Source organism: Dendrobates tinctorius, unplaced genomic scaffold (genome assembly GCF_039654945.1).
Source record: "Dendrobates tinctorius isolate UK_male_01 unplaced genomic scaffold, ASM3965494v1 ptg000020l, whole genome shotgun sequence".
Lineage (NCBI taxonomy): Eukaryota > Metazoa > Chordata > Amphibia > Anura > Dendrobatidae > Dendrobates > Dendrobates tinctorius.
The window spans coordinates 31,577,530-31,592,478 of NW_027361688.1; the positions used below are offsets into that span (position 1 = coordinate 31,577,530).

Consider the following 14,949-nt stretch of genomic DNA (forward strand, 5'->3'; position numbering starts at 1 on the left):
TTTATCAGCAGGAGATTATCACTAGACAACTAGTAAACCTGCTGCTATGTAATCCTCCTTATTCATTAGATCTGCATAACCCCGCCCACACCACTGATTGGTAGCTTTCTGTGTACACAGTGAAAGTTGCCAATCAGTGGTGTGGGCGGGGTTATACACAGCTCAGCATTCAGAGCACTGCTAGATTTACAACAATTAAAACTGTGATTTTATGAAAACTGCGACAAGCAACCCAGTAAGTAATACATCACTGGAATCAGGGTCTCTGCCCCTACATCATGCTGCTCTCAGATAACATAGAAAAAAAAATTGCTGGCAGATTTCCATTAAGAGGGTTCTTGGTTACTATAAACAGGATGGTTGGGGGGCATGTTGCAATTTAACCTATGAAATGTACCATGGAGGGACATAATGATTCTACTCTTCTCCATTTTTAGGGTTCCTATGCTCTCCCTACTACCAGCTTTAAGATCCCCAACCTGTCTCTCCCGTCCTGGATGGCTGACGGCAACTACCGCGTTACCGGAATTCTGACCCACAACAATAAAGAGATCGGATGTGCTAAACTTACGTTCACTCTGTCAACTACCTCCTCCTGGTGGTGGTAAGGAGAGGAACCTGCAACTACCTGCGACATAGGAGAGATCCTAGTTCCAAAATGATTTCCCTAGATCCCATTGATGCCACCAGCAGCCCCATTCCTAGCTGATACATGCATATATTTAATGAGTGTGCGGACCGATGTAGCAGAGCTGAGTTTGTCATTTACTTTGGGGTAACCCTTATGGCAATTTCAGCTCTGCTACATCTGTGAGGACATGGTGTTTATAACATTACCTGCATAATCTAAGCCTTGGATATAGACAACCTGTGACACTTGAACGTTGTCCTTCACGGTTCCAATATGAAGTGTCGCCATCCTGCACGCTCCGTCCCCTATCCTGCTAATGAATACGCCTGCTACACGGGATTTCGGGGCTTATAACTATGTTATAATTATGGACCTTAAAGTAAGGCTAATTGGGAAAACATTTCTGACTTTGGAACATTGAAAATATTAAAAGTTTACTCACTTTCCTATTGCAGTTCCATATGTCAGACGGTGGGGTAAGCACGGGAGTGACGCTCTGGTGACTATTCAGGCTGTATATACCACTCTATATAAATCCATCTGCTTCTGATTAATGTACAATCACGGCCAATAAACCTGTTACTACTTAAATAAGTTTGTCTGCATATTTTTTTGTACATATCAGCTTATATGCAGCGCCTTGCAAATGTATTCATACCCTGTGAACTTTTCCATCACGTCACACCCACACACTTAGGCTAGTTTCACACTAGCGCTTTTGAGCGCAGCGACGGCCTGCGCACGGCCGCTGCTAAGCCCCGCCCCCTGCGGTAGCTCCGCCTACCGCCACATGACGCTGCATGCGTCCTGCGTCCCCCATCTTTATCACTGGGGGAGCAGGCCGTGCGCAGTATGCATTTGGCGGTGCATGCGCCTTTTTGACGGTGCGCCGCCGCAACCAAACTGCAGCAGGTTGCGTTTGGCGCAGGTCGGCGCACCGTCAAAAGGACACATGCGCCGGCAAACGCATACTGCGCACGGTCTGCGCCCCCAGTGATAAAGATAGGGGACGCATGCAGCGTCATGCGCCGGTAGGCGGAGCTACCGGCGGAGGCGCGGCAGGGGGCGGGGCTTAGCAGCAGCCGTGCGCAGGCCGTCGCTACGCTCAAAAGCGCTAGTGTGAAACTAGCCTTAAATGTATTTTTATTGAGATTCTTTGGGATACACCAACACAAACTACAAGTATTTCTGAAGTGTAAAGGAAATGATACATGGGTTTCTAATTATTTTAAAGATATAAATCTGAAAATTGTGATGTGCATTTGTCTTCAGCCCCCTGTAGTCTGATACCCCCTAAATAAAATCCTGGGGACCAATTGCCTCCAGAATAGTTAGTAAATTGAATCCACCTGTGTAGTTTATTTGCAGTATAACTACAGTTGTTCTGTGAAGGCCTCAAATGTTTGTTCGAGAACGTTAGGCCGGAGTCACACTGGCGAGGAATACGGGAGAGTGAGAGGCGCTAAAAGCACGCATTAGACACGGACAAATGATTTTCTATGGGGTCACTCGCACCAGGCGTATATTTCTCATCCGTATGCTGCGATTGTCAGCGTACTACGCCCGTAGTACACCAATGCAAGTCTATGGGTGCGCAAAAGATACGGATTACACACGGACCAGACGTGTGACCTGCGAGCAATACACAGGTCTTTTGGCTGGTGACAGGAAATGGCCCAATCCATCATCAGGAAGCCTAGACATTGCAAATGAGCTCAAAAAGCGCTCCAGACATCCAGGAAGTACGCCTCCACGGAGTACAGCAGCAGCATGGCGTCCACTTACATAAATGTGGAGATGCTCATTGTCCTGGTGCAGGAGCGTCCCGAAATATGGGACCCACGCGATGCAAATTATGCAAACCAGACAAGAAAGGAGGCGTCATGGAGGCGCATCTGTCGCCAGATGTACCATGACTTTGGTGACAGACCACGTGAGGAGCAGCATAAAATTCGTAAGTACAAGGCAAAACATGAGTAACCTTAGCGCACAACAAAAAAGGAATCTACAATCAGCACCCCCTTTCCTGGGCATGTACTTTTTGCCTCATGAGGCCGTTACATTAGGATGTGACACGTGGCTTCACACAGCCATAATTTGGGGTTAGGCCACAAGCTCCTCATCCTCCTAGCCAATAAAATTATTAAGTGTAGCTAAAGAGACCCTGGGTATCTGCCCAATTACATATGCCACCATGGGTAGAACGCACACCCCAGAAGGCCCCATGCCTAGACTACTGGTAGAACTTGTGACCTCTCAAATATGTGAATTTGACAATATTTCCTGTCACATTGCTGTGGAAGATGTGATGAGACGCTGGCAAAGCATCCGGGACCAATACCGCCGGGAACGCCAGCAGCGGTCCAGGAGTGGGGATGCTGGCTACATAAAAAGGAAATACATCTATTATGACCGACTCTCCTTCCTCGCCCCAATTCTGGCTCTGAGACCGTAAGTACATACCTCACACCACATGACACAAAAACATTACACAAATACTTTACAGGGCCAAAAATATTGATGTATTTTTGCCTCTGTTCTATTTCATAACAGAACTCAATCCAACCTTACGGATCGAGGAACGGCCTCAGAGGCAGAGCCCATTATAGATCCTGTAGGGGATGAGGTGGCTGGCCCATCTTCTCCCCCTACAAGAAGGATGGCAGAAGATGAGTCATCACAGGACAACCCATTGGCTGCCCAACACACAACACCACCAGGACGGTCTGCTGCTGCCCCATCACCCTTCCTGGAAGAGCCGGGCAACTTGAGCAGCAGCCCAACTGGCCATATCAGGGGATCCCCACAGGGTGCTGTTACATCCCGGCGAACACGAAGAAGGCGCCAGGTCACTATTCAAGAGAGCAGGACCAATGTGGACACAGGGGTGCTAAATTATGTATCAAGAGTAACAACAGATGATGGTGAGGAGGCCTATTCACGTCGCCTCACCCTTTATCTCCTTGCCCTTACCCGTGAGGTCAGGCTCCGTATTAGGGGATGTTTTCAGATCCTGCTTGATGCAAGCACCCCCCCCTCAGTACCCCATATGAGCTTTTCGAATATCTGGAGAGGTGACAGCTCTCCCCCCGAAATCTAATGCGCATGAGACCATCCACACAGATGCTTGCTCAAGCAGGGTCCGAACATCCTCTAATACGTGGGCCTACACCTCAACCCCTTCCTCCCACTACCCAACCTTCTATTCAGCAGCCACAAATGTCAGCCTCTAGCCAACCCCACCAATATGGCCACTTGTACCCACCCAGTGTTGGAGGCTGGTCCCAACCTGGTTGGGGACGATCTGGCTATCTTGGTGGGTATGAGCCACGTGCCTACCACAGCCAACAAGATGCCCCTCACCATCATTACTCTGGCCAGTATCCCCAACAGTCCCAGGAGGCAGGACAATTCCAACATCATGGGCAACAGTATGGCCCCACACAGGGCGATGTTGGCCACAGTGTCCAGCAGCACCCACAGGCCGTAGATGTCCAGTGCGGTTTCACTGGTGCTCCAAATACAAAGGAAAAAACAGGTGTTCTCCATCACCAAACTTTGTTACCAAATTTAACATTCTAATTTTTTAACAATGTTTTCCAATCATATTAAAGAATCCATCATGACAGGCAAGGCTACCTCACGCCTTTCAGACAGATATTACATGTGTGTACAAAAGAGAATATTTAAACGAGCTATACTGTAAAGTCAAAGGATGAAAATACACTACTCACTTGCTAATGCCTAGGAAAGGCGTGCTGGCCTTAGTGAAGTAGTCACCTTTTTTGCTTGGGTTATGTTATGTAATGTTACTTTTCAAAAAAGTTTAAGAAGGCACAAAGGGTCATTTTGCCCATTGCCAAAATGTTCTTATGGCAATATTATGTTTGCCTTTAAGAAACAAAAAAAAAAGGCAAAACTAAAAATTTGTCTACTACAGTTAACGTCTCTGTGTGATTTTTCAAAAACCCTGTCAACATACTAACATACACTAACCAATGCAATGAAACACTCATAGAATCATAAGGGCTTGAGTAATATATATTTAGACACACTTAAAGAAACAAATTATAACATAGACACAGCATGCTCTTGCCAAGAAGTTGCCCCCTCAGGTGAGATAAAGTAATTAGTGAAAATATCACGCACTTTGAGGCCAGAGAGCGGTCTACGTTGAGGGTTCATAGGTGGTCTCACCCTGCGCACATTGTCCGGCCTACGCACAACACCATCAGAGGAGGAGCAATCATGTATCCTGGTGAAGTTATGCAGAACCACACAGGCTTTGACAACTTCATTCACATTTTGCTCACTCAACTGAATGGCAGACTGGAGTACTCGCCATTTGGCACAAAGAATCCCAAAGGAACACTCCACCAGTCGCCTAGCACGTGATAGGCGCAAGTTAAAAATTCTGCGCCTGTGGTCAAGGTTGCGCCGGGGATATGGCCTCATGACATTGCGTGATAACTGAAAGGCCTCATCTGCCACAAGGACATAAGGGACTGATTGTTCGGGGGAGCCTGGTAGCTGGCGTGGTGGTGGTAGATCCAACGGGTTGGTGAGTAGCCGCCGAGCCATTATGGAAGTATTGAAGACTCTAGAATCTCCCGTCCTTCCATAGGCCCCAATGTCAACAATTATAAACTTGTATTGAGGGTCTACCAGAGCCAACAATACAACAGAAAAGTATTGTTTATAATTGAAGAATTGGGAGCCAGAGTTCGGCGGCTTACGCACCCGATATGTTTGCCATCAAGGGCCCCAATACAATTTGGAAACTGGCATTCCTCCTCAAAGTCCCTTGATATCCTTAACCAGTCTTCCATCCTGGGCTCGGGCATGACGACTTGATGTAGTCTTGTCCAGATTTGTGCACATGTAGACCTCACTATGACTGAAATGGTTGATCTTCCTATGAGAAACTCATGGTGGAGGGCGGCATAAGACAGGCCAGTGGACAGGAAGCTGTAGAACAACAGAAATTGATAAGTTTAGAATGGCTAAAGTAAAAAAAAATCAGTTACATGCCGACCAAACTTGGTAGGAATTGAGAAAGAATAACACACACATATTTGGTGGCACAATGACTAAGTGATATGCAGTACATATTAGGCTAGTTTCACACTAGCGTTTAAACGAAGCGCGCACGGCGCCGCTAAGCCACGCCCCCTGCCGGCTCCCTGCCCACCCCTTCCTGTTATCGCCTCCTCCGAGCGCAGAGGGCTGCATGCGTTATGCGCACCCTATCTTTAGCATAGGGTGCGCAGGCCATGCGCAACTATGAATATAGCGTGCACTGTGCATTTTTGAATGTGCGCCGTGCGGGCCAAAATGCAACATGCTGCGTTCGGCGCGCACGGCGCACCTCCAAAAATGCGCAGCGCACGCTATATTCATAGTTGCGCACGGCCTGCGCACCCTATGCTAAAGATAGGGTGCGCATAACGCATGCAGCCCTCTGCGCTCGGAGGAGGCGATAACAGGAAGGGGCGGGCAGGGAGCCGGCAGGGGGCGTGGCTTAGCGGCGCCGTGCGCGCGTCGTTTAAACGCTAGTGTGAAACTAGCCTTAGATGTAACATTCTGCTGTGTAAGTTGAACCATATTTGGAGTAAGATGATGGCATTAAACTTAGTCCAAGAAGGCAAAAAAACATACTTTAGCCCACACATTATGAAAATAGAGAATGTGGTTGTGTAGTACATACCGTATTGTGAGTAGAAGTCGCTCCTCTGCAGATATGGCTTTGCGCATCCTTGTGTCCTGAAAGGTTATCCCAGGGCGCACTGTCTCCAAGAGTCGATCAAATGTGGCAATGCTCATGCGACAGTACTGGTAAAATTTCTCAGGATGCTCCCGCAGAGAAGAATAGAGGCGGTGAAAATGCCCTCTTGTGAGTCGTTGCCTCAAAAGTGGATGGACCCACATGCGTCTCCTCCTCCGCGGATCCACTATCACAGGATATGGTTGCCCAAAGCGCCGTGACAAAAGCCAGGTAAAGAGAACCTGCTCAGTTGTATTGAATCACAGACCCTCTGCCATGCTGCACAAAGAACACCAACACACCTCGTGAAAGCAAGGTGCCAAATGTACAGAATGTAGGCATCCACCTGTTTCTGAGTGTCTAAATAGGGTGCAGGCTAATGATTTAAATTGTTTGCAGGCCTCAAAACCTTTAAATGTCCATTTTGCAAGGCTGCGAGAAAATCTCGCCATACAGATTGCATACGGATGCCATACGGATTACATACGGATGCAGATATGCGCAAAATACGCGACCGCACCTTGCTTACGGATGACATACTGAGCACTATTTAGGGGTCATTCATCCGTATTACGCCTGTAATCTACGGACCGTATTTTGCGCAGGTTAGTGTGACCCCGGCCTTAGGGATAAAACAGCATCATGAAAACCAGGGAACACATCAGACAGGTCAGGGATAAAGTTGTGGAGAAGAGTAAAGCAGAGTTCGGTTGTAGCCCAAACTCTGAACATCTCACGGAGCACTGTTCAATCCGTCATCCGAAAATGCAAGGAGTATGGCACAACTGCACACCTACCAAGCCACCTAAACTGACATCCCAAGCGAGGAGAGCACTAATTAGAGAAGCAGCCAAGAGGTCCATGGTCACTCTGGAGTTGCTGCAGAGATCTATAGCTCAGGTGAGAAAATCCATCCACAGGACAAATATTAGTGGCAAGCTCCACAAATCTGGCCTTTAAGGAAGAGTGAAAAAAACACACAAAAATTGAGCTTAGTTGAAGTTGGTATACATGCAGCATATAAACGCATGTTCACTTTGGCCATAAAACATTGAAAAAACCTACAAAAAGCAAAATAAACAAAAACCCTGCTATAACTAAATAAGTAAAAAGCAAGTGCATTTAAATAAAACAGGGTTCTTAGTAATACGATTTTTGAACAAAAAAAAGCATGAAAGTCATCTCACCAGCGCCAAGGTGACCCTGATCGAGACGGTCCTACACTGTCTAATATTAAAACCTTACCATGTGTCGATGTCGACCTCAGTGTGTTAATAAGGGCAGCCAAAAGGACCAGGTCCCGACTTAAGGACACCAGCCGGGGGAAGCCTTTAAATGTGATCTACAGCTCAAGAGGGTGAAGCCACACCACTTTAAGGAAGAGTGGCAAGAAGAGAGACATTTTTGAAAACAAGCCTTAAGAAGTCCTGTTTGCAATTTGCAAAAAGCCATGTAAGGGACACAGTGAGTATGTTGCAGAAGGGTTCTCTGGTCAGATGAGATCAAAGTAGAAATTTTGGGTTAAATGCAAAATGCGATGTGTGGTGGAAAACTAATAGTGCACAACACCCTGAAAACACCATCCCCACTGTCAAACATATTGGAGGCAGTAACATGCTGTGGGGATGCTTTTCTTCAGCAAGGACAGGGAATCCGGTCAGAGTAGATGGGAAAATGCATGGAACTAAATATAGGGCAATCCTGGAGTAAAACCTGTTAGAAGCAGCAGAAGATTTGAGACTGGGGCGTAGGGTCACCTTCCAGTAGGACAACGATCCTAAACATACTGCCAGAGTTACAATGGAGGGTTTAGATCAGCGCATATTCATGTGCGTGAATGTCCCAGTAACAGGCCAGACCTAAATCGCATTGGGACAAGACTTGAAAATTGCCGATCACAGATATCTCCATCCATCATTTTCTTTACACTTCACAAATACTTGTACATTGTGTTGGTATATCACATAAATTCCAAATAAAATACATTTATACTTGTGGGTATAACATGAAAAATGTGGAAAAGTTCACAGGGTATGAATACAGTGCCTTCAAAAAGTAAGTCTCAGCGCAATGACAGTGGTCTTTATAGGACATACAATGAAAGGTAACACATCTACTATAAAGCTGAAGTCAGATAACATAAGATCTTACCGTTAAAATAGATGATGAGGACAGAGCCTCCTCCTGGTCACTGCTCAGGGACCTCTGGTCATGGCACAGAGCATGCTCACAACACTCTCCTTATTCAACAAGTCATTTTCAGACTAACTCACCTTATAACTACGCAGCTATGAAATGGTTTTTATAGCAGCTCATTCCAAATACAGGCAGATTTAATCACCATTTATCGAAGGCTCCAGGAAAAAAAGAGGACCTTTCACCAATTTTTTTCATGTTGAACTAGACACACCATGAAACAGCGGTTGCAGAGCAGAATAAAAACTTTCTAAATTATTTTGCTTTAGTTTCGCCTATCCATTGTGGAGAGATTAGCAATCAAATATTTGCAAACTCATGAGTTAACTCTTGTTAATTTTGAAAAAAAACGAAAAAGCCAGATCATCGCGGTGGCCTTGTCCCTCCGGAGCTCGGAATCAACATCGCTATCACCAACAATGACAATCAGATGGGTCCTCATTTTTGACCATCCTGTCCTCCAATGTTTGAAAAAGAGGTGTGAGGTTTAGATTTGTCTGAGGAGCAATCTTCCAGAAACTCAAAGGATGTTGTCAAAAGCAATGTTACTTTATCTTGTCCATATTTGCATTATCCACAAAAACGGTAGGTTGGAGTCAGTGCATATAGGGATGGCAACAAAAATATGTCGGCTCTACCACACCCTAACTCAAGACTCACTGTGACGCCCATAGGTGGTGCACGTAGTTTGTGGATTTACTGTGCCACAGGGCCTGGCTTACCTAGGAGGAACGTATCTACTGGAGCTACTGATGATGGAGTCAGGCTTGGGCGGCAGGGAGCTGTCAGGTACCACTCCTAGGCAATCCCCGGTACTTCAGCTGCTGACTTCAAGGGTCAGGTTCACTGACCTGGGCAAGGACTTGGGCTCCGTTCAGACTACTCCTCCGGCAGGACGGATATTGACACTGCGTCACAGATAGGACTAGATTCGGAGACTGGTTTTAGCAGTTCAGATATATGGAGTACACGTTCAGGCACTGGCCGCACAAGGAGCAGGTGATGAGGTCAGGCACACATGGACCAGGGGTGCAGGCTCAGGCACTGGCTGCACACAGACCAGGGGACGAGGTTGAGGCATTGGCCACACACAGACTAGAGGATGAGGTTCAGACACCTGCCGCACAAGGACCAGGGGAACAGGTTCAGGCAACGTTCACACAAGGACTTGGGGAGTACGTTCATGCCTGGCCACACATTGGCCAGAAGAGAAGGTTTTAGCCACTGGCCACAAAAGGATCAGGCAAGCACCTTCCGACACTATCCACAAGGACTAGGGGAGCACGTTCAGAAACTGGCCACACGAAGATCAGAGATTTGGGTTCAGGACCTAGCCACACAAGGACCAGGGGTTCGGGTTCAGGATCTTGCCACACAAGGACCAGGGGAGCTAACAACTCACTAGCTCCACTCTAACTAATGAATCCTGATTGCCTAGGCTCTTCCCTATAGAGAGGGTGCCTTCATAGAACTAGGCACTAGGCGCGCCGCCGGAACACGAAGCAGAGAGCACGCCGAGGAACATGCCGAGAGGCCAAGGCAGTGAGTATGTCGGCGTCCCTGCATGGAGGAGGAAGGGAAAAAATGCAGGAGTGCCGGCATAGGTGTTACAGTACACCCCACTTTACTCCTCTTCTTCAAGCCAGAAGGACTCTTTGCACAGAAATTGGGACCCAAATCACAGGCTCCAACGACATCTCTTCAGAGCCACAATCTCTCACCATCTTTATGACTAGGATGCTTCTCTCCATCAAGCCCTCCTCAGAGTAGGATGAGGCAGGCATAGTTCCAGGAACTTTGCATTGTGAAGTGTCTCATTCCCCGATGAGACCAGCTACCACCCTGGAGGATTCAAGAACCAACTTGAGTTCCTCTGCCTGGTTGGTGAATGGCAGAGACTTGGAAGATGCCACTGCCATTTCGTTGTCTTCAACTGACCACCTAGAAACTGAAGATACCCTCTCTGTGTTCATCTTCAGCCTGGTCTCCAAGACGACATGACCTCGAAGCGCGGAGGTTCCTGGCAGCAGAACATTGGAACAATCATCGGGACTGTGTGGGGACATCACCTCGGCTCCCCATCCTTCAGAGAAACCAGCACACAGCGAGTCTGAAACAAGCAAACCTAGCGGAGAAGATGGTGACACTGGTGGCTAAACTAGACATTTAGGGACCAGACATCTCTTGTAACTCCACTGTCCCCAACTAAACACTTCTAGGGATCTCCATACTAGAACGGGCCCTTGAGTTCTCAGCTACGGGCGACCTAAGGAAAGTGGATGGAATAAACCAGACAGCACATGGAAGGCGATCTTCTCAGTATGCCATGCTCCAATCTGGAGCTCTAGTTGTTCAGAAGTTGACTGTTCTTGGGTAGGGCTCATCCTTCACCTGACAACATCCTCACCGGATTCTGGAGCTACTGGACGGGAATCTGACACTGACCCTCCAAGGCTTGCAGCAAGAACTTTCCTGCTAAACTGAAGGCTCCACTTAACACAGATACAGTCACAGTCATAGGTGGAGAGGGGATACTCTCGCCAAGGGTAGCCTCTCCTACTCGCCTAAGGCTTTGCAGTTTTTCAGACTTCACAGGACAAAGACAGATGGTATATTCCATACAAACGCAGCAATATCACAATCCTCTCTCACGACAGAGTTCCGGATGCTGCTCAGTCTGCTAAAAAGACCACAGTGTCATCAAACTTTCATCAAACTCTGATTAGAGCAATCGGTCCTTTTATCTCTTACACGGAATAATCAGATGTCTGAATGAGCCCTAAGGAATAGAAAAATATTCAGGATTGAGAGTCCTCATTGGTTGATACCTTTTAATAGCTAACTGAAAAGATGGTAATACATTGCAAGCTTTCGAGACTACTCAGGTCTCTTCATCAGGCTAGACTAATACAAAATCTGAAGTCACATATTTATGCACAATACAGCCTAGAAAAAATGCAATAGATAAGACAAGTGACGTGAAGCAGAACTATCAATATGGGAGAGGGAGAAACATAAATATAAACATTGGACCAGTTCATAGATAAGGAGTCCGGATGTTTTATGGTCCTCTGATTGGGGTCTAGTTCTGTGTTGTGAAGCCCCCACACGGTTTTAAAAGAAAATTCCTTAATTGATGTAAAAAGACATAAATCCATGCGACACATTCATTCCAGCACTGAGAGTGTCAAAGTTCGTCATAAATTTGTACTCCCAAACTCATCTCTCAACCACTGAGGACTCTCAATCCTGAATATTTTTCTATCTACTGGCTAACACGGTACAAAGATATACATCTTTCCTGCCCTAAGGAATAGAGAGGCATGGTGGATATTCAGGCTAGATATTCCGTTGAAATTCAGATGAAACAATGGCACCCCTCAGTCATCCGCGTAGTCACTGAAGACTCGCTCCTGCGCAGTGGAATCGCTGGCTGTTCACCAGAGCATAGTGAGGTGCGCTAGCGCAAGTCTCCGATTCCACTGCGCAGGCATGAGACGTCGGGCACTACTTGGATGATGGAGTGATGTCATCCACTTACATATACTTAGAAGAGGTGGCGTTTGAAGGGACTGGGGCGACGTTTGGAGGGACCAGGGAGGTGATGATCACAGTATGCAGACACCGGATCACAAAATTTACATACATCGAGGGACAAGTGTAAAACACCTTCTCTGAAGTATGCAGGACACATCTGAGGAAATAAAGGGGTTGCAGGAACCCCTTTCTAATCTTAACAGTGATGGGCAGTGGTTATAAGCAAAAAACTGGTGACAGGTTCCCTCGAAATGCTTCCAGCTTTGTGGGACTACTCACTGGTCCTGGCTCCAGTGCCGGGCATTGTTTCCTCCCATCTCTCTCTTTGCTGGTGCTCGCAAAGTTACAATTAATAAGGTGGTAAGCCTGAGAAATAAAGAGGACCTGTCATCATGGCAAAAGTGGACAATTTTTGCTCTTATTTTATTTACTTCTCCCTTGAGTATTTTTTATAAATCCACCATACTGTTACATAGATACAAGCTGTTTTATTTAGTCCTTAGGCTACTTTCACACTTGCGTTTTTTTGTGGTGCGTTCTTTACGCACACAAACGCATGAAAAAAATGCATACAAATGCTGCGGTTTTTTTCAAGCATTTTTATGCGCATTCAGGAAAAAAATGCAGCGTTTGTATGCGTTTTTAGTGCGTTTGGGTTTTTTGCACATTGTTTGGCCTCACCCAAAAAAAATACAGAAATATTAATTTTACTTCTTTCTCTGTTTCGCAGATTCCTGGAGACTGGAGTGACCCTATCTTCACTGCACTTCCAGTACCGTATTGGAATCTCTACCTTGTCTGGAATTGTTGCGGACACCTGCTGGGCTCTCTGGAACGTTCTTTGTCCCGAATTTATGCCCCTGCCCACCGCAGAAAAGTGGATTGAAATTACTGACAAATTCTGGACTGTCTGCAATTTCCCTAACTGTTTGGGAGCGGTGGATGGGAAACACATACGGATCATCAAACCCAAAAGAACTGGATCTGAGTACTATAATTACAAAAAGTACTTTTCAATAGTACTCATGGCCATTGCGGATGCCGGATGTATGTTTGTAGCAGTGGACATTGGAGCATTTGGCCGTGGTAATGACTCCCAGGCTTTTAAAAACTCAGACATGGGCCGGAGGTTGTATGGCAACCAATTTAATTTCCCTATGCCACAGCCCTTTGTAATGGTTGGGGATGAGGCTTTTCAAATGTGCGCAAACTTACTGAAACCCTACTCCAGCCGGGACTTGGACCACACCAAAAAAATATTTAATTACAGGCTCACCAGGGCCAGGAGAACAGTAGAGTGTGCTTTTGGGATTCTTGTCTCCAGATGGCGAATTCTCGGCACAGCCATTAATCTTAAACTTGAAACAGTGGATGAGGTGGTCAAGGCGTGTGTGGTTCTACATAATTTTGTGATGGCTAAACAGCACCCGACCTTTGAACTCGATGATGCTGCTCCTAACCCATTGCCTGAATTCACTCAGCACCCTCTCAGGTCATCCGTTGAAGTTGTCCAAACGAGGGACCAATTTGCGGCCTACTTTATCTCTGATGTAGGACGGGTGCACTGGCAAGATGAAATGGTGTAAAAATATTTGTGTGTGTGTATGTTAATAAAAAACCTTTTTTGATACCAGTTCCGAGTGGACTATGTTTTTTACACTCCAATAAAATAAAAAACTTCCCATGAATACCTGTGAATTCATGATGCTCTCACACCTGGGCAGGTAAATACACATATGAGATAAACTGCAGCATCGCTAGTCTGCGTGAAATATATTGGTACGTAAGCAACGCTGCAGGTTAAATATGATATGTGTATTAACCAGACCATGATTGATGAATAGTTATGATTAGAGTTGAGCGACTTTGGTCGGATCGAGTTTCATGAAACCAAATTCGTTTCAAATGAAACTGGTCCGACTAGTGGAAAAAAAGTCGGAGTTTCGTTCAAAACCCAACCCCAATGCAAGTCAATGGGGAATAAAAGTCTGCATTGAGTGGATGAATGTAATCCGCTCAATGCCGACTTTTATTTCCCATTAACTAACATTGTGGTAGGGTTTCGAAAGAAACTCGACTTTTTTTTGCCTGAGTTTCACCAGTTTGTGATTCATGAAACCAGATCCAAGTTTGTCAACTCTAGTTAGTATACTAGGCCTTGGTATTTAACATATGACATGTATTTTACCCATCAGTGGATTCAACACACACGTAATAAGAGTATGTTGTTAATTACAAGGTATATCAATAATCCCCCTTGACTAGTATCACAATAAGTGAAATGAGGATGGTAAAAACAGTCAATCCTCAAAACACTTTTTATGACACCTTGCAAAGTTTAAGGCGTATTGTGTGTACGGCGCAGTGTGTGTAGGCGGCACCAAAAACATTAATCAAACTTAGTTATGGTGAACCAGAAATTTAAATTTATTTTTAACCAAAAAAATTATAAAAAACTTTATTTTTTTCTGCGTTTGGGGTCAGATGGTTGCAAGTTGGGGGTGTGCAGTGAAGATGAACAGCTTATAGTCGATGAAGGTGTTCTAGGGGAAGGGGCAACAAAACTTGTGGGGGAAGGGAGTCCAGTTATGGGAATGCAACTAGACACACTAGGAGGAGGACAGAGGTTCAGCTACAGTGGTCCTAACTGTCTCCTTAAACTGGCCTGCCTGGACCTACTTGGGCCCAATGCCTGCCTTGATTGTTGGCGCTGCCTGGAACTTTGGGCAAATAAGGAATGTGGGTCCCCCGTCTGCTGCTGTGCATGCTGCTGCTGCTGCTCTGTGGTGGCGGTGGCAGTGCTCGTCCTTGCAGGAGGACT

General features: G+C 46.1%; 1 protein-coding gene and 1 long non-coding RNA gene across 6 annotated transcripts in view; one reads left to right on the forward strand and one right to left on the reverse strand.

The window, feature by feature from the left end:
- LOC141083605 (ganglioside GM2 activator-like) overlaps positions 1-1,225 on the forward strand; it is a 115,083-nt gene extending 113,858 nt beyond the window's left edge. For all 4 annotated transcript variants that reach the window (XM_073567951.1, XM_073567947.1, XM_073567949.1 and 1 more), the window contains exon 4: positions 438-1,225. In XM_073567951.1, coding sequence (XP_073424052.1) covers positions 438-608 — 171 coding nt within the window. In that variant the 3' untranslated portion in view covers positions 609-1,225. The remainder of the gene's footprint in view (positions 1-437) is intronic.
- LOC141083607 (uncharacterized) overlaps positions 1-14,949 on the reverse strand; it is a 255,010-nt gene that overhangs the window by 74,906 nt on the left and 165,155 nt on the right. Inside the window, exon 3 of one of the 2 annotated variants that reach the window (XR_012230767.1) lies at positions 4,657-5,599. The exons of the other annotated variant lie outside the window; for it this stretch is intronic. This is a non-coding gene — a long non-coding RNA (uncharacterized lncRNA). Of the gene's footprint in view, positions 1-4,656; positions 5,600-14,949 lie in introns of those variants that run through there. 2 annotated transcript variants of the gene reach the window in all.